The sequence below is a fragment of the Etheostoma cragini genome, chromosome 2, assembly GCF_013103735.1.
Source record: "Etheostoma cragini isolate CJK2018 chromosome 2, CSU_Ecrag_1.0, whole genome shotgun sequence".
Classification (NCBI taxonomy): Eukaryota; Metazoa; Chordata; class Actinopteri; order Perciformes; family Percidae; genus Etheostoma; species Etheostoma cragini.
The window spans coordinates 25,719,482-25,738,851 of record NC_048408.1 but is presented as its reverse complement, the minus strand read 5'-3'; the positions used below and the strand labels follow the sequence as shown (position 1 = coordinate 25,738,851).

General features: G+C 38.9%; 2 protein-coding genes across 2 annotated transcripts; both read left to right on the top strand.

Annotated features, from left to right (window-relative positions):
- Nucleotides 1-905: 905 nt before the first annotated feature.
- On the top strand, nt 906-9,034 carry ears2 (glutamyl-tRNA synthetase 2, mitochondrial). The gene is made up of 10 exons (XM_034891703.1): nt 906-1,130; nt 2,308-2,463; nt 2,979-3,168; nt 3,279-3,429; nt 3,646-3,967; nt 4,173-4,281; nt 6,336-6,489; nt 6,746-6,876; nt 6,963-7,098; nt 8,928-9,034. Exons 1-10 carry the CDS (start codon nt 986-988, stop codon nt 9,021-9,023), a joined length of 1,590 nt encoding a protein of 529 aa, XP_034747594.1. The 5' UTR covers nt 906-985; the 3' UTR covers nt 9,024-9,034.
- Nucleotides 9,035-9,696: 662 nt separating this feature from the next.
- Nucleotides 9,697-19,054, top strand: LOC117956573 (ADP-ribosylation factor-binding protein GGA2-like). Its single transcript, XM_034891690.1, has 16 exons — nt 9,697-9,958; nt 11,149-11,233; nt 11,737-11,812; nt 12,408-12,506; nt 12,693-12,816; nt 13,523-13,623; nt 13,886-13,966; nt 14,063-14,200; nt 14,790-14,994; nt 15,121-15,303; nt 15,391-15,458; nt 15,533-15,648; nt 16,529-16,689; nt 16,805-16,974; nt 17,842-17,952; nt 18,857-19,054. The coding sequence occupies exons 1-16, from the start codon at nt 9,916-9,918 to the stop codon at nt 18,965-18,967; spliced, it is 1,872 nt and encodes a 623-aa protein (XP_034747581.1). The 5' UTR covers nt 9,697-9,915; the 3' UTR covers nt 18,968-19,054.
- Nucleotides 19,055-19,370: the final 316 nt, after the last annotated feature.

The following is a 19,370-nucleotide window of genomic DNA, read 5'->3' as shown; positions in this document are numbered from 1 at the left end:
CTCTAGAACCTTAATAGAAATGTCTTATTTATCTGTGTTGCAGCTGTTCATTGTCAACCCCTATGTTGTTGTGTACAAATGATGGCAGGGTTGGGTGTGGCGGGGTTAGACCACAGAAAAGTAACACAAAACTTTCATTGACAAGCTGTTTAAAATTCAAAATAAATCAGTATAACTGTAACTTGTATGTTAATTATCTAATTGCACAGCCCTAAGTTACAGATATAAAGTCTAAATTGCTTTGATTGTATATCCAAAAAAATAATATTGGTGGTAACCTGCTGAACATGAAACAGTAACTTTATACTTTGCCCCCCCACACACACACACTCATTTTCACACACACACTCACTTTCTCACACACACACACACACACACATAGAGACAGAATATGTTTTCATTACCCTGAGTCAGTCTTCTGTGGCATGTCAATCTGTTGCCAGTCTTTTTCAGCACGTCTATTTGCTCCTTTAGCTTTCCGCTTCATAATTTACTCGCTGTCAAACGTCACTTGCTTCACTTCTTAAATTAAATCTAAAAAAAATCATAAACGTTCGTCCCCTTGATTTGTTGTAGGCCTGCTACTATTACTCTGGTTGCTTGTTTCATTTTGTCAGCAATCAAGACTCTGCAGGAATCCATTAACTAATCTGTCTCCTTTTTCCAAAGATATAAGTTAATGGTTGTAGAATAAGTATTTGTTATTCTTCCCTGAGATGTAGTGGAGTAGACGTAGAAAGTAGCATTCAATGGGAATACTAAAGTAAGTACAAATGGTATCAAGTAGTGGGGAAAAAAACTTGCCTCCGCTGGGTGGCAGTCTGCACTTTAAATGTGCCCAACTCGTCTTCCGGTACTGTTACGAGGAAGAGCAAAATAGACTCAAACATGGATTGACCCAGACAAATAGACATTTACGAAGCTAGACTGCTAACGTTAGGTCACCCAGCTAACTAGCGTTAGCTAAGCTAATGTAAAAGTTAATATGTTGCCGTTGACTCAGAGATGTTTTCAGTGTTTGACAGCGGTCAAAAACAGACGGGTTAAACTCCTGCTGCACGCCTCCGTTACAAGATGCTGCTCCACAGTTCAGGGAGACGTGAGGGTCAGGTTTGCACCCAGTCCGACAGGTAAGGTCCTCAACCTAAATGCCTAGTGTTAAAATGCCCTGTAAGGTTATCTATAAGTAGCCTATAGCTAGCAAATGTGGAGACTGTCTAACGTTATTAGCCTTTAGCATTTACTATCAAACAGGTAACGTTAGATGTGATACACTTAGTGTTTGTCCACATGGTGGCGCTGTGTGTTTATTTTAGTTCAGAGCAAAAAGGAAACATGGGAGGATTTTTAGGCTGATATATTATGTATCCCCTGCAGTGTCCTTAATTAACACAGCACCATTTTTCCATCCAAGATCAAACACAATTTATTTTCTTTCTTTTTTTTCTGACGAATAATTAAACATCTATGATTTAAAATATAGGTTTGGGAGCTTCTCTGACACAGTGCAGCACACAGTGATCCAGTTTATATTATACTAAGTCATATTTTAAGCAATATTGGACCAATTGACCATTACCTACATGCTGAATTAATTTTGTCGCCAGTTACCGGTTTACCGGTAGCCAACTTTCTTTTGAAGAACAGTCAACCTGTCTAAAACAACAACAACAAATGTTTTTATGTAAAGCACTTTGAAATGTGCTATACAAACAAAGCTGCCTTGCCTTTTATTGCAGTTGTTAATTTCAGTAAATATTTTTCAGATTTAATTTAAAACTTTGTTTCAAAGTTCGTGTTTACAACATATGAATGTACGGGAGGATTTAAAAAAATAAGTTTAGTCCACACAATTCAGAGACCCTCCTTCAACATGCGACCTTTAAGTCAGTGCCTGGATTGTAAAGCACATTAAAGGGGATATAGCTGCAGGATTTATACAACGTAGTTTTTTCATGAATGGCATTTTGACTTGTCACAGTAGAAAAAGCACAGGTTAAACTATCAAGTTAATGATGACTGAATTCCGTTTGGCTGCTTCAGTTTCAGGGTTCTGGTGTTGTTCATGCTGGCTCACTGTCACACAGTCATGACTTACTGTGGTACTTAAATACTACAGAGCCATCATTAATGATATAAGTAGCATGTGCTTTTCCTAAGGTGACAAGTCAGTATGTCTGCGGTGAAAAAGGCTTTTCAGTTAATGTTAAAGTGTTTTTCTGTATTGATATTCTGCAGCTAAGAAACTGTGTCTTTGGATTTTTTCATCAGTGTGATGTTCGAACAATATATTATTCTGTGCTGCAGGATTCTTACACCTCGGAGGCCTACGAACCGCTCTCTACAATTACATATTTGCCAAGAAGTATGGAGGCTCGTTCATCCTGCGACTGGAGGACACTGATCAGAGCAGGCTGGTACCAGGAGCCGCAGAGTCCATAGAAGACATGCTGGAGTGGGCTGGTGGGAGACACTGTTCTAAAGTCATGGAATCCATCATGGTTATTGGGTTCATGGATCAACCTTGTCAACACAAAGTTACCAAATATAACATTGTATGTGGCCATTTACATACAATATTGGAATTGTACTTGGATTGCACAAATAATCGCAATTTGATCAAAATCACAATGTGGACAAGTGCAATATCCAAATCACAGAGGGGCAAAATATTTGTTAATAGTAAAATATGTGTCAAACTAGACTACGGTGCGGCAGAGACGTTCCCGCCTACAAATCTCCTCCTACAGACTACAGAAAAAAACCTTTGTTTGGTACAGATCCTCGCAAAAATCACACTATAATCATTTAAAAAAATTTAAAGATTTAATATTAGTCAATGAAAATGAGAATAATGATACAAACATTATCATTCCCTTTAAAATCGTGAAGCAATATCCGTCAAAATAATCGCAATTAGATATTTTCCTGTTATTGTGCAAGCCTTAAATTGTACCTGTGCACACTTTTACCCCCAGGTGTACCCCCAGATGAGAGTCCTCGTCTAGGCGGCTCGGTGGGTCCATACTTGCAGTCTCAGAGACTGGACCTCTACAATCAGACAGCCCAGCAACTTCTCGAGAGTAATCACGCCTACTACTGTTTCTGCAGCTCTCAGAGACTCAACCTGCTCAAAAAAGAGGCTTTAAGGACCGGACAGACACCAAGGTGACAAGATAACATGAATGCACACCCAGATTTAGAGTTTCCCCTGATCACATTCTCACAGACTTAGATGACATGATGTCATAGGCTGTCCTTCTCTCTCTTTCGCCCAGGTATGATAACAGGTGTCGTCACCTTCGGGCCGAGCAGGTCCAGGAGAAACTAGCTCAGGGAGTGCCACATGTGATCAGGTTTCGTCTGGAAGCAGGTGTCGAGGCTTTTCAGGATCTGATCTTTGGACGGTATCATCACGAGGTGGCCCAGGTCAGATTTGTGGGTCTTGACGTACTGTAGCATAGAGTTGCATATAATTTTAGATGTGAGGACCATCATTTCTCCCAATTCTCAGCAAGGCAAAGGTTGTTTTTATGCATTTCTGCTTTAAATATACTCATTTGATTTAAAAATGTCAAATATCTGTGGGGATTGACAAAGTAACTTTTGCACTTTAATTTCATACCCTCTGTCCTCCTTTTTTAGGTAGAGGGGGACCCTGTAGTGATAAAAGCAGATGGTTTTCCCACCTATCACCTTGCTAACATAGTAGATGATCATTACATGAAGATCAGCCATGTGCTGCGGGGGTCTGAGTGGCTCATCTCCACCTCCAAACATCTCCTCATGTACCGTGCTCTCGGATGGCAGCCGCCCACCTTTGGACATCTTCCGCTCCTGATGAACAAAGATGGTAGTAAACTGTCCAAGAGGCAGGGAGATATATTCATTCAAAGCTACAAGAGAGACGGAGTCCTACCAGAGGCGCTGCTGGACATCACAACCAACTGTGGGTCTGGATTCAACAGTAAGTAATGGAAGCATTATTAGAGAGGGAAGAAAGAAAAAATGAGGAATAGCATTTAATTGCATGCATTAATTACATTTAAAATAACATCTGGAAACTGATTTAGCAAATAAGAGGAAAAGAAACTTTTAAAATCATGTGCTGTTGATCAAAAATGATTAATATAATGATTACATGCTTCTGGATTACTTTTGTTGCTTTACAGCCAATCGAATTGGACGGCGGATAGATGAACTGATCTCTGAGTTTAATCCTTCAAAGATCACAACACATTCTGCTCTGTTAGACCTGGAAAAACTGCCAGAGTTCAACAGGTAACCCAGAGCTCTGTGTGTCTTTGTCTCTATGTCTGTCTCTCTTGTTCTATATTGCCATTCTTCTCAAAATAACAGGACACACTGCTCCCTTAATTCTGAGCATTTAAGTGGCTTTATAGTTCCCATAGTATGAAACAAATCACTTGGATGTTATTTTGTGTCTCTGGTACTTCCACACGCATACAAACTGGAGAAAACCTATCCATGCTGTTTTTAGTGAGATACGGGTTTCTGAATGGCTTTCTACGTAACTAGCCGGGATGAGGTGGTGAACCGTAGTCCATGCTAGCTCTAGCATGCTAGGCTGTTCTTAATGGCAAAACACTGCTACAATACACACTAGTTCACCCTAATCTACAGAAGAACTACTAACATGTCCCTGTTCTGCAGGTATTCCACAAGTGCCCCTTGTTTAGAAAAAGTCTCCCAGCTAATCCTGCCTTGTACTGACCAAAGTTGGAGGAAGAGTTATCTAGCTGATGTGATCTTACCGCGCTACCGCGCATGTGAAACTCCAACAAAGATAGTATAGAAGTTAGATGTCTCACTCTGTAGCTAAAACAGAGAGCTCAACACACAGGGGGAAACAAGGATCAGCAGCAATGTGCAGTACAACAAAAACATGTTTAAAAAATAAATAAAAATGAAACCATGTAAACCTATTCTGGTTCAAAATTCAAAATACAATATGAACGTAAAAATGAGCACAATATGGGCGCTTTAAAAGGATAAACTGTTCAGCAAACCTAGCTGTGTTGCTCTAGGGCTATGGTGGTATCTGTCAGTCTGTTGGTCCAGCAGTGAAATATCCTATGTTATGTTGATATGTTATTTTCAATGAGTCAACATTAAATATAGACATTCTTCTCATAGGATGAGTTGTAATTATTATTGATCCTTCTAACTTTTCCCATAACACTCAGCTCTACATTGAATTTAAAGGAACAGTTTGGCATTTTAGGATATTAAATTATTATTTATTATTATTTTAGGATAGGCTTATTCACTTTATTGCTAAAAGCTAGATGTAAGGTAAATATAATGCTACATTCTAGCTTGGCTTTGTCCCAAATCTGCCTACCGGCAACTTTTGGAGCTCTCTTACTAACATGTTATGTGTTGTTTGTTCATTCAGTACAAAAAGCAAATTGTAAAAACACGTTTTGGATGTACAGGGGGCTATGTGGTGGACCTTTTTTTTCGGCCAGTAGAGTGACTTCCTGGTGTCTTGTAATCCTCATGAGGTTGTCATCAACAAACTTCAGGAAGTTATTGCGCCAGCCAAGAAATACTTCAGACCAGCACATAACCCCCCCAAAACCACAAATTGTCGTTTTTTTGCTTTGGATTGTGAGAGGCCCAGGGTCCTCCTCTTTTGTAATGCAGTAGGTTCCCTAAACAAAGGCAGTTAGACAAACCTAATCATTCACTGTCTCCTACCTCCTGCACTTACCTGATTGTGTTTTACTGTTTTTATTCTGTTTTATATGTCCTGTAAAGAATATTTATTGTATTTATTGTGTGCACCCAGTGGAGTAGCGCTCCTAATTTCACTGTATTGTGAAGTACAAAGGCATTCAATTCAATGTTCAATGTTTATGCTAAGCTAATCTTCTTTTTGCTATGGACCCTTTTTTGAGTCTTAAATAAAGTTAGAATTGAATTGAATTAATCTGCCGCTGGCTGTATCTTAATATTTTCGAAACAAATAGAAGAGCGGTATCAAGTTTTGTATCTAACTCTTGCAAAAAAAGCAAATAAGGGAATTTCAAAGATTTCAAGGTTTCCTTTTCAATATCCTTTGTACAGATGATAAACCTTTTCAGTATCATTATGGCCTTCCTCTGCTTCCAACCTTGGGCCAAACTTTACATTTCTTACTTGATTGTGGCACAAAACTAAAACAGCAATGTGGTCTCTTCTTTTTTCATCCCCCTTACAACGGTTTATTCTAGGATGTAATGTACAGCCTCATAGGACTGGCTATTCTTTTTTCCCCCATAGTTTTTTCTTCATAGTTGACATATCAGTAATCTCTCTGGTTGTGGCAGAATTCACCTGCAGCACCGTATTGAAGATGAGGAGCAGTGTAACTTGCTTATAAAAGAGCTTCAGGCACAGATCCAGCAGGCCTGTACAGCAGAGATCCAGGAAGAAGAAGTACTACATGAGGATTATATCAGGCAGGTGCTACAGCTTCGTAAGGTAACCATACCAGCATATTTACAAACATGTATTTGTACCATGTTGCCAAGTACTTGTTCATATTTTCAACATGCTAAATGTTAGATGCTTAAAGATTGTTGACATGTGTTATTTGGTAACTGTAACCATTGTGAGCCATAGCTGAAAGTTGAGCAAAGTCTGTTGCAGAACCCATGGCTCCTAGTTTTTATTTCTCAATACTGCTCCTGTGTGTCTCTCTAGTAATACTGAAACTGTTCTCTTCCCCTCTCTACAGGGTCACATATCATCCCTTACGGAGCTTGTAAGTCCTGCTTACTCTTACCTGTGGGTTCGTCCTTCCATCTCCAGCCAGCAGGTGGCAGGACTCACTGCAGAGGCCCAGCACATTGCTTCATTAGTGCTCAAGTATTCCGTTTTGATAACTCTCCAACCGCATGTTTCACTATTCCTTACAAAACAGGAATATGACCATTTTTGTCTGTGCATTGCAGATTAATAGCTGAGCGAGGTGAGGATCTGGCTGTGGATCGACTCAGTAAAGATCTGAAGACTCTGGCTAAGCAAACTAAAGCCACCAAACACAGAGAAGTGATGAAGCTGTTACGTCTGGCTCTCAGTGGTCTGCAGGTACCTGAAGACATACTCTTTCATTGTATTTACTGATAGTAATACATACCTGATATCTGGGAATCACGACCAGAAATGATGGAGGAGACTGCACACATGACTAGTCCAACAAATTTAGATTAAATGCAGCTTTATTCAATTATTGAACAAGGAAGATAACTGTGGGTACACACCCACCCACACACACACACTCACACACACAAGTTTGTACCCAAAGTGTCTCTCTGAACATCAGACTAACAGTTTCTTCTATTCTTCTTGTCCAGCACATGGTCAGTTAATCTATTTCTGTGAAACATGGTTACCTTTAAACAACTCCTTATTTATGAGACACTTATACTAGTTTTACACATACCAGTCTATTCTCAGCTGGGGGATTGTGATACCTCAAACTAAGCCTTCTGTGGAAGATCCTTAGAATAGATGAAATATAAACCTACATGCTTAAATATTCCACATATCACATGTCATTTAGCATTTTCTGTCTGTAATTCGTTTAGCAGAGGTAATTACTTTAGAATTGAGTCATTCCTCACACATCACCAGCTATGTGAAACTGAATGAGCCATTGCCTTCAACATTGGTTGGTAAAAAAGATTAAAAGGCTTTTTTTCTACATGCTCTGATAACTTTCAAAATAACCAAATGTATGATGTGTAAACCTGCTTAGCTATGTCTGACAAATGTTGTTGGCAAGGAGAACTCAAGCATATGTTGCTCCAGAGGGAGCTGCACCAAATCTAATATTTGAACAAATAATGTCACTTGAGCGAGTGTCTGTTGCTGAGTGCGGATTCTGTGCCGGATTAGGGAGTTGTACCTAAAAAATGTGTTTGGTACTTACTATTCATAGAAAAAGTCAAGTATTGGTTCTGCAATGGGCTTTAGTAATGAAAAGCAGCAAGAAACTCCACCTCAACTATATTTCTATAAAAAGCATCCAGTCCAAATATTAATCACAAGAGCTGAAAGTTCTGTTCGCATCATCATCATATGAATGTCAGGATTAAACAATGTGTGGGAAATTAGTCACTCATAATTTTTCAGCATTAGATAGATGGACACTTCAATCCAGAACTACTATAAGGACCCATATGAAATCACACTATAAAAATGTTTTTTGTTTTTTTCCTGAGCCTTATGTTTGCATACACACTAACCTGCCACTTTATTAGGACACCTCTACAGGTGATGCAATTCAATACAAGTTCATCACCATTGCAAACTACAACCTCAGTAACAAACGTGTAGTTTGATTAACTCTTCACTGACAGCCTCAAACAAAACTGAATTTTGGAGAGGCAGAAATTATAGCAGATGTGTTGTTTTGGATCCCAATAGATTGTACAAGTGTACCTAATGAAGTGACTAGTGAGTGCACCACCCGCATTGTAATAATTTAAGATAATTGTAACTCTCAGAGGAACTGATAACATCCTTAGATCGTTTTTTAATAGCTTATTTACCATTTTAATTTATGCAAATTTATTTTTTTCAAACTCAACCTCAGCAAATCCAATCATTTTGACTGTAATAATCAGGAAAAAGACTCAATCATTGCTGGACAGTGCATGGGTCCCTTTTTTTCTGTCCACGCCATAACTCAGCAAAGCTTTAAAATATCACATTTAAGATGATAGTAATGACTTAAGTTTCAGCTATCCTACAGTGACTCATTAACCACAGTGGTCCTGCAAATATTTAGTGGGAATATGGAAAGAGGCAGTAGACTGATTGCGTTCCACAGAGGTGACTGTATGTCTTCATACTGTGATGTGATTGCATTACTTCACTGAACCCTGATCCGTTGTTCTCCTCTGAATCTGCAGCAAGGGCCCAGTGTAGCTGAGATGATGGTGTCTTTGGGGCCCGCAGAGATCAGCCATCGATTCCAGAAACTTCTGCTGCTTTCAGAGACTAGTTAAAGACTGAACACTCCGGTGATTCAGCCAAAACTCCCTGGGATACATTTAAAATGAACTGACACTCACAGATATAAGTTATCTTGAATAATACTTGAATTATTATAAATGTTTTACAAAATAATGAAAGCAGATTTTTTTTCACATGGTCTGTTTGTTTTATTTAGTTGTGAGACTTTCATAACCAGGTGATATGGATGAGACTTTCATAACCAGGTGATATGGATGGGAAGTACCGGGGTATTTTTTTATGCAAATGTTCTTTCTCCAGAAAATCGTCTTTATTTTTAACGAACGACAATAGACAGATGTGTTGTACATTCAGAAAAAGTAGTTACTATTACTGGTTTAGAGAAAAAAATTCACTGTAGTTAGAGTTGTAGCTTTAAGATTGTTTCTTGTCAAAGACAGCATGTAAACAAATTATTCCCAAAAATGTATTATTATTTTTGTCCATTTTCTTTTTTTACTTTGTTTTATTTCTTCCATATTCCACAAAATCACCCCACAAATTGATTTTAAATGAATCTTTGTTTTATGTTATATAATCTGTAAACAATCTCCAGCTGTCAGATACATTTGTAGATTAAAAGTAGAAAGTAGCAAACAATTGAAATACTTAAAACTAAAGTTAAAGTACCTGCGAAATTGCACGCACATTACGTGAGTAAATGTACTTGGTTACTTTCCACCACTGTTATCTAGTGTAGTGCTGATGTAAGGAGTGAGGGGAGGGGTGTGTAGTATCATTTGGCTGGTGTGTCAGGAGTGTGACTGACTGGGCGTGAGTGTCACATGCCATCACACACAGCAGTTTGACAACTCCGCGCTTCCACAGAAAGACACACCAAAATCAGCTATTAAACATCTCTGGACCTGCAGGAGACGGGCGACAATGGCGACCAGTGACAAGCAGGCAACTCTAGACTCGTTGCTCGGTAAGTAAAAGGAGATAAAAACGTACCTGGTTTTGTTTCAGCTGCATACTTTTAGATCCGACATAACGCTAACGGAGCTATGTATCCCCTCATCACCTAAACCGTAGGTCTGACCTAGCTGTAACTGGCGCTACGTTGCTGGTTAACGTCACTTTTAAACGGTCGGCTTGTACCGTTAGTTGAACTTCTTTACAGAAATAAGCGTTATTTTTACGTTTAATTTCTGAATGTTTCAATTTATTTTAACTTTAATAAAACATGTTAGGTATTGTGTAGAAAGTATCAGGAAGTTGAGCAGGGCATGCGCGTGCCTGGCGAGCGGTGTGTTGTGTCTGCTCTAATGCTGTGGACGTGCATCGTGGCAGAACATTTTGTATGTTTTCTTCAGCTGCTGGATGAAGTTTTCAGATGTTAAGTAGCAATATTACAATGGAATTATACTATTAAATTAGAGACCTGCATTGCACCACATCTACTGAAAAGTAAACCAGCAGCAAAATGTACCAATATATGAAAAGTTTTATGAATAATGGTCTGTATAGTTTAAACTACCAGTGCTTGCTTGTGAAAGCCTCATGTCCAAATTTCCCTTAAGAAAAATCAAGTATCATACTTGTTGGGAGGATGAAAAATCATCAGGTTCTTTCCCTCTAAATTATGTTAAAATGCTTGTTTACAAAGTGGCACACGTTGGAAATGGATGTATTTGTTTACGCCATTACAGCCATATTAAATGATTTTATCATGTTCAATGCAACATCTAAATCTTCAGTAATTAACATAGCACTTAAAGTATACTGTTTACTGCTAAAGTGATTGATTGATTAATCATTGGTTCATTGACAGAACATGAATCAACAAAAAATGTTGACATAATTGACTATCGTATAAGTCGTTAATTAAGCAAAAATACTTACATTTCTGGTGTTTTGGACCATTGGCTGAATAAAACTAGTTAGGATTGGCATTTCCCACATTTTATTGATTAATGAATTACTCAAAATACTCCACATACTCCACATCTTAAGTATACCTAGTACAACATAGAGAGTTTTTACCTGTTTTTCTGTGTGGTCAATCTTTTATTTCCACTTCATTAAGTTGAATAGTTCCTTGCACGTCTTTGATCTTATTGTGGCGTATTATGATAATATTTTTGGGATGTTTATTGCGTTTCTCTGGTGTTTCAGACCAGGCCACAGACCCAAACAATCAGGAGGACAGATGGGACTGCATCCAGGGCTTCTACCAGCTGGTCAACCAAGAGACTGATGGGTAAACTAAACAGAGCATCAAAATGTTTCCTTTTTTTCTATCTATTTCATGTGCCTGCACACAACCCTGCAAGGGGTCTCAGTCAGATCATCCTCAGGCTTTAAACCTGAGCTGATGTTTGTAGGTAAGGCTGCATGCTTCTAGAAGTTACTTTAACACAGTTGTGGTGTTTGAGAAAGAGAGAGAGAGAGAGAGTTGCTTCACATCCATGTTGTGGTCAGAGTTTCTCTGTTTCACTATCTTGCAAGATGGAGGAAGAACTTTGCAGCCCCCTTTTCCTTTTGACCCTTTTCTTCTTTTAAATATTAACGTGTGTTTTATTGTACAAATGTAATGTAAATTCAAAGCAAGTATGGATGGGAACGTAAAACTGATACATTTTCATCCATTTCTGTTAGCTTTACTCAAGTACGGCAATGTGTGTGTGAGTAGTACTTCTTTAAATGTTGTCATAATATGTCCTTTGCTCGCGGTCTACACAGTCATTTTTTTTCTGCTTTCAGCCCACAGGTAGCCATTCGCCTTCTTGCCCATAAAATCCAGTCGCCACAGGAGAAACAGGCTCTGCAGGCTCTCACTGTAAGTATTTTGGGATTTTTATCTCTACATATAATACAAAGATGATACACAGTTTATGTTTTATCTGCTGTGAAATCATATTCATTTGTGAAGTTCCCTGAAGCTTACTTCTTTTTTTAGATGTTATTTTTTCTTCCTTTTTAACAAGTCAGTTGTGAGAAGAAGCACTATCTCCTTATCTTGGTGTTTGTCCCTGTTTATCTGTAATGAGTGTAATTTCATTGGTATTGACCATTTATTAAAAAAACGGGTCTAAATGTTTTAACCCCAGGGCGAGGGTGGTCCTGTGAAGAATATAGGACTGTCTTTTATCACATGGCCCAAGTGACATGAGGGATTTTGAATCTTCATTTGACTAACTGTCCGCTGTGACAGCACACAGTTTGTCATCCGTACATTAAGGGTTAGGGTTATGTTATGGGAATCTTCTTGAAGGTTCACGTGCCTCAGGGCGTGACATTTAAAGGTGGTTAACCACAAAACATCTAGTGACAAATCAGTTCTCTCTGTCGTTTGTGTTGTATTTTTCCTTTCATTTTCACTTGTGGAAAATTCTTTTGTTGATAATCATCTACACTGACTTGGTGCTTTCCAGGTTCTCGAGGCATGTATGAACAACTGTGGAAAGAGTTTCCACAGCGAGGTGGCCAAGTTTCGCTTTCTCAATGAGCTCATCAAACTTTTAACACCAAAGGTAATCATAGAGACCAACTTGTGTTCCATATTGTTGCATGTACCCATCCTGTTTTATTGCTGCCACTATAAAGTCTTAACTCAAATGTAACACTTTTTTTTTCTCTGAGTAAATTGGCAAATCAAATCAGGGAGTGTTTGAGGATTGACACTGATGTGACTGACCTGGTTAATCTTTTCTGAGCAGTACTTTGGTGCGTGGACGCCACAGAAGGTTAAGGACCGAGTGACGGAGGTCCTCTACGGCTGGACTCTTTGGCTTAAAGAAGAACCTAAGATTCAGGAAGCTTACCGCATGCTCAAGAAACAAGGTTTGGATGCACTGTACACTCTTAAAGTCTTGAGACCTGCCTGAGCAACACTTTATTTATTCATGATTTATTAGGAGTTTACAGATATATAAAATAGGGGTGTCACATTTCAGTTACTATTTATTTTAATTTTTAAATTGTTTACAGTAGTAATGGCAATGCCACAATAAGAGCTACTAAATGATAGAAGGGTACTTTGCAACAACAGTTGCAGAGGTTTTGAGAGTTCACAAGTGCAGTTGAATGCACCATAGTTTAACAAGGTGCACATGAATGCTCCATGTAGTCCTGTGGGAGCCCACATGCTTTCCCTTCATTGTTTGCTTACGTAACTCAGTCTGGGAAGGGAAACTGTTGCCACACCAGTGTTTTCAGAGAAGCAGGAGGGTTTTCCAGTGATGCTGTTTCTTTGCCATCTCCAACTCCGGCAGTGGCCAGGGTGTCTGGGAAAGTCAGTCTGCAGGTTTCCGCTAATATAATGTTGCCCTGTGCCTTTAGCTCCATTCTACCAGCCAACAGGCTAAACTGTGTCTGTGGGTTGTGGATGGAGGAAAAAAAAAACTGGTGGATCCTGGTTTTGTTTTAAAAATCGAAAGCTCATTACTAAACATTTTTGGATTTTAAAATCAAAATAGTGACAGCCCTAATATAAAAGTGTGATTATATTTTGTAATTTGTCCCCTTCCTTTCTTTTTGTTTATTTTAGGTATTGTAAAGAAAGATCCCAAGCTACCAGACACAGTTATAATGGCACCTCCAACGCAAAGAACCACAGAATCTGTTTTTGACCAGGAGGACAAGGCCAAGGTGTGTTTGTGTGTAATTAATATCTGTTTTATAACATTTAAACCATACTGTTTGAAGCAATAGTTTTGTTTCATGGGGTTTTACCCCCCAGTAAACCCCCATGAAAGAATATGTTTTTACCAAGGCATGTGTGCCATAGGCCTACTTTATGTGCAATTTCTTGTTGTGACTGCTATTGGTGCAAAGCAAGTTTGCCTAAGGGGACAAAAAAGTATTATGTAACATAATTCATCCCGCTAAAGATGCATTTTGTTATCATCAGCTTTTAGCCAGATTATTAAAGAGTGCTCGCCCTGAAGACCTGGAAGCTGCCAATAGACTCATTAAAAGCACCATCAAAGAGGTGAGCAGTGCTCCTGCTGGTGGTGGTGGTGGTCATGTTTTCAATACATGCCTTGTATGAGTTTGATATTCATTTGTTTATGTTGTTTTGTTTTAGGAGCAGGATAAGGCAGAGAAAGTGTCAAAGCGTGAATCTACTTTGGAGGAAGTACAACGCAGCATCAAACAGCTCAGAGAACTGCTGCACCAGCACACCATCACTGGAAACGCGTTACAGCCCAGTGATGACTTAAAGGTATGTTTCTCATTATAAAAACAATCAAGGAGCTTTTCTGGGCTAGACTATATCAACAGTGTTTCATACACAGGGTTGTTCCGGTGCCACTGGAGGTTGCCTCCTTATGTGCAAATGTTCCCCCAAAACAAGTTCCTTCCCAAGGCTGTTTTGCAGGGACACCGTTGCTACATATGGCGTAGACGATTGTGATTGGTTTAAAAAAAATGCCAATAAACCAGTGCATGTTTTTCTCTTATCCCAGAATGTTGTGTGGACTAGCCAGACCTTCCTTTGCAGCGCTGTGGAGATAGGTCTGGCAATGTGAGACTAGTTCAGGGCTGACCACAACAAACAAAACCGTGTCCAAGGCCAGGCCAGTCGAAGTCCTGGGATTGTTGTCTACTGGCTAATGTGTTTCATTCACTGTCTAACCTTTCTGTGAAAATTTAATTAGCAAACACTAATTTGTTGACTTTCAGGTCAAAAAGTGCAGTGAGGACCTTCTTCACTTTTAAACATAGTAAATGCAGTCATATGTAACCTACATGTTTATTTAAAAAAATATAGAATAACTCAACATTTGATATTTCCCTCTTCCCTGCTGCAGGCCCTGTATGAGCGCTGTGATAGGCTGAGGCCCAGCTTGTTCCGCCTGGCCAGCGACACGATGGACGACGACGTGGCTCTGACACAGATCCTGGCGGCTAACGACGAGCTAACGCTTGTGGTAAACTCCTACAAAGACCGAGTGGGGAAGAGAGAGTGTAACGGAGAAAGGGAAAGAAGTCAAAGCAAAGATAATAAAAGTAATGGTAAGCCTCTTTTTTCTTTTTACACCTTTTTTATCTTAAAGTAGTCCCTGTAGAAACGCCTTGACTTTGTGGTTGGCTCTACTCTGTTCTCCTTGTATTTGAACCTGTTTTGTCTCGTTTCTCCAGTTCCAGAGAGTCCCAGAGAGATTAAAAGCTACCACCTCATCGACCTGTCGGCACTGGACTCTCCACAGACGCACCGAAAAAATGCTGATTCTCCACCAGCCCTTGAATCCTTTTCACCCATGTTTTCCTCTCTTCTGGAAAGTACCTTCCACTCAGTGGCTGACCAGGACTTAAATGAATTAGGTAGGCCCTGCATTTGTTTCATTTCTAGTTTGTTCTTTGTGAGAGTGATGAGTCATTATGTGACAATGTTGTTTCCTCTAAATACAGAGTTAGATCATCTGGTCTCAAAACGGACTCAAGAGACTTCAAGGTCCTATTATGAAGAACTGCTGCAGGTGAGGCTTGGATGTAAAGTAACTTTATTTAAATTTGTTATAAATATTGTAACACAGTTTATCCTTTCTGTTAGCTTAATGGAGAGGCTCAGATGAAGAAGAATGCTGAGCAGAATGGAGGGAGAGGTGTTGTGTTGAAAGCCCGGGGATGTGGAGGGAGCAGGACTACATCAAATGGGACTAACATCTGGTAAGGACGGAGAAAAGAAAGAAACCACTGTAGCTTTGGATGTGGTGTGTGTACAGTATATATTTAGAAATAACAAAAACACTGGTTTAAGAAGGGTTTTTATATCGCTATGTACAGTATGTGTGTGTGTGTGTGTGTATGTATGTAACATAGCATAAATCCTTGACATAAGTAAATGTGACAGGAGAACTCACACCAATATTATTGGCCTGCTGATGTGTGTTATCAGATATAAAAATCTCTTTTTGCAGAGCCGTGAACTGTAAGAAGCGACCTTTTATTCATAAATAATACCCGCAATTCCCTCTTCAATTAGTTTTGTGTTTATATTAATTTTAAATTATACTAAATGTAGCTATATTGACCGTTATTTTAGATATTAACGTTTATTGTAGATTCCTCAGATGTATCCCTATCAAGTTACTTTTGTTTGTGTTGTGTGTTAAAAGAATATATTTACGAACTTATTTTTTATCAAGTTAGTGAGGGTCTGGGCACCTAGATAGCTCAGTTGGTAAAGCGGGTGCCCCTGTATAGAGGTTTACTTCTCGACACAGCCGGCCCGGGTTCGAATCCAGCCTGCGGCCCTTTCCTGCATGTCACTCCCCCTCTCTCTCCCCTTTCATATCCTCAACTGTCCTATCAAATAAAGGCCTAAAATGCCCCAAAAAATTATCTTTAAAAAAAAAAAAAGTTAGTGAGGCTCTATTCCGGGATGTGTTGTGGCATTCTGGGAACATGCAAAAGACATTTTTGCAAGATATACAAAATTATTTGTAAAGGAATGTAGATAATCACTGTGTGGAGATGTTCGTTGACTTAATTTACTGTCCTTATTATAAATTATAGATGACTGTTTGATGACCATTTCTTCCATCAGGTCGCTTCCTTACCATCATCAGTTCACAGAGTCGGGATCAACGTCCCAGTCGCAGGAACAACTCACTGAAGTGTCAGGATCTCCAGTGAAATTAGAGGAGAGCTTGTTTACCCCACAACTCCTGAAAAACATCTTTGTTCCAATGGAGACCATCAAACCCAGTATGTTTGTACGGAGAAACAGCTGGGTTATCCCAGTACTGTTGTGCTACAGTCATTCCACTGTTAATGTGTTCTTTTCCCACTATCCTGTCTAAATGTCGGTTGTTCTTGGTAGGTCATCTTGAGCCGATCACTTTGTACGATCAGGGTGGCATCCGAGTATCCCTCCATTTTGCCAAAGACTCCCCACCTGGTTATCCAGGTGTCGCTGTGGTCGTCATCTCCACAGTTAACACATCTGCCCTCGATGTGAAAGATTTCCTGTTTCAAGCTGCTGTTCCAAAGGTAAAAAAACTCCCCATCTCATAGCAAAAATTTTAAAAATGTTTTAGGTGTTAATCAGTATTATTTAAACCAGGCAGTGGGGGAGATTTTGAATGTATTTAAACACACGCAAGTGTACACATGTAAACTGATGTTCCAGATTTAAAACCTTGTCAAAATAAGAGACATGGATGGAAACTCTGCACTCATACTGCACTCTGTGATGTGTGATTAACGTGTTTGAAATGTTGGTGATTTATCAGAAACAGGTTTATTGCCATATAGCTTTCCATATACAAGGAATTTGCATAATGGACAAATTATTGCAGAAGTAAAGAATGATAAATCCAAAATAGAAATGTACAAAAACGTAAAATAGTACATAAAAACACTAAATTGGGGCCACAGATTTAATGTTTAAGTTGAAAATCTTCTAGTTCCTGCTTCTTAAATGTGATAATGTGCTGCTTTTCTGTTTTATATCATTATGAACTCAGTACCTTTTGGGTTTTGAACTGTTGGTCAGACAAAACAAGCAATTTATCATGGATCAGAATCAAAGGATCAGTTTTTACATGCGAGCATAATATTTGGCTCCGGAAGTGTCTCTGTGTTTAAGCTTATCATGAAGACATCAGTGTTTCCAGCAGCTGCTCAGATGAGTCAACGTTCCTTTACACAGAGTTAAAGTGCATGAGTTCATTGTGTTAGTGACGCCCCCTCCTGGAGCCACTTCAGATTTGGCTTTGACTCCCTCTGTAAATATTTTACAAAATATTTACAATGAAACATATTTTTGACAGTTTATTCATCATTCAGCAATTCAACCTGTGTCAACCTACTTTCCATTAATGAGTTAATATTCCGTTTTTTTAATCTCTCCTGCAGACCATGTTGGTGAAACTTCAGCCTGCCTCAGTGACACACCTACCTCCTTACACCCCTCTCCTGCCTCCGCCCGCCGTCTCCCAGGTCCTCCTGTTGGTTAATCCTCACAAGGTGAGTTTGAGGAGCACATGTACTGAGAGGTGAATGCCTCAACGCAGAGGTCCAGGGTTCGAATCCGACCTGTGACGATTTCCTACATGTCTTCCCCCCCCCCCCCCCCACCTTTCTCACCTAGCTGTCCTGTCAAAAATTGACATTGAGAGTACTAGTGAGGTACTGTGTGGTATTGTTGCTTTATTCATTCATCACTTTAATGTTGGAGCTGATACAGGACGGGCTAATTTTATTACTTTGTATACTGCTGGGTAGCTTGTGAATTAACCTTTGAGAATCAAAGGTCTTCTCTTAACTGGTAATTAGAAATAATAATGGGTTTTCTAAAACTTAAATCTTAATCTGCAAAGTACTGTAATGTTATTAAATTGGAAGAAAAAATATTTCCTCTGAAATGGAGCGGAAAGTAAAGTACCTCAAAATTGTACTTAAGTACTGTGCTAAAGTAAATGTACTTGATTACTTTCCACTACTGCTTAGTATAGAGGCGCCTGTTCAAACAGTCTTATCCTGATGTAAAACCGGATTAAATGACACTGTAACTTGGATATTTGTTTTATTAAATTTTAAGTTTAAGTTTTTTTTTTCCTGGTTTTGACACATTGATTCAAAAATTGATATGTAAAGGAAATGTTAGATGGATAAGAAATGTCCTATTAATGACATGAATGATGCAGATAAACAGCTTAATTAAATAAAGTCCAAAATAAAGTTACCTCTCAAGTTGGATCTCAACCTTTGCATAAAATAAAAAGACAGTTGAGATAATTCCAGGGACAAAACCAGAGTTATTGATAAATTGGTTAACCCAGAGCAGTGAAGTATTCAGCTGAATTTCCATTATTCATTCATTTGCTTTTTCCTCTTTGGTACATCTGACATATGTCCTTCTTTTCTTTAGCGAAAGGTGCGTCTGCGCTACAAGTTGACACTGACACATGGAGACCAAAAGCTGAACGAGACCGGAGAGATTGACAACTTTCCTGACTGGACCACTTTGATGTGCTGCTAAAAAAAAACTTCAGAAACTTGGAATTAAAAAACAAAACAAACTCTGGACCAAAGGTAAAGAGAGAGTAAAATGAACCCAAGGAGAAAGAGAAACTCAACAAAAAGGTGGGGAACTTGTGACAACGCCTCATGAGGTAAACAAGAAAACATTCATATTAAAAATTATGTATTTTAAGAAGCAAGATTTTGAGTTTCCTGTTCCTGTTTTATACATCACAGCAACTATGATACAATAATGATGAAACAATCTCCGAAAGATTTTTATTACTCTAACAAAGGTGAATAAACTCTATTTTACTCATGAAAGTGTTTATTTCTGCTGTTTCTGTGGCAGCGGCCTCCTGCCTGTTGTTAAACACAGTTCATCACAGTACCCATATATGCTGACACGTACCTGCTTACAT

Coding starts and splice junctions, on each gene's coding strand:
- ears2 (XM_034891703.1), top strand. CDS start 986: ATGTTGCCGTTGACTCAGAGATGTTTTCAGTGTTTGACAGCGGTCAAA. Junction 6,490..6,745: donor AGGTGCTACAGCTTCGTAAG/GTAACCATACCA, acceptor CCCTCTCTACAG/GGTCACATATCATCCCTTAC. Junction 7,099..8,927: donor TGGCTCTCAGTGGTCTGCAG/GTACCTGAAGAC, acceptor CTGAATCTGCAG/CAAGGGCCCAGTGTAGCTGA.
- LOC117956573 (XM_034891690.1), top strand. CDS start 9,916: ATGGCGACCAGTGACAAGCAGGCAACTCTAGACTCGTTGCTCG. Junction 12,507..12,692: donor TCAAACTTTTAACACCAAAG/GTAATCATAGAG, acceptor TTTTCTGAGCAG/TACTTTGGTGCGTGGACGCC. Junction 13,624..13,885: donor ACCAGGAGGACAAGGCCAAG/GTGTGTTTGTGT, acceptor TGTTATCATCAG/CTTTTAGCCAGATTATTAAA.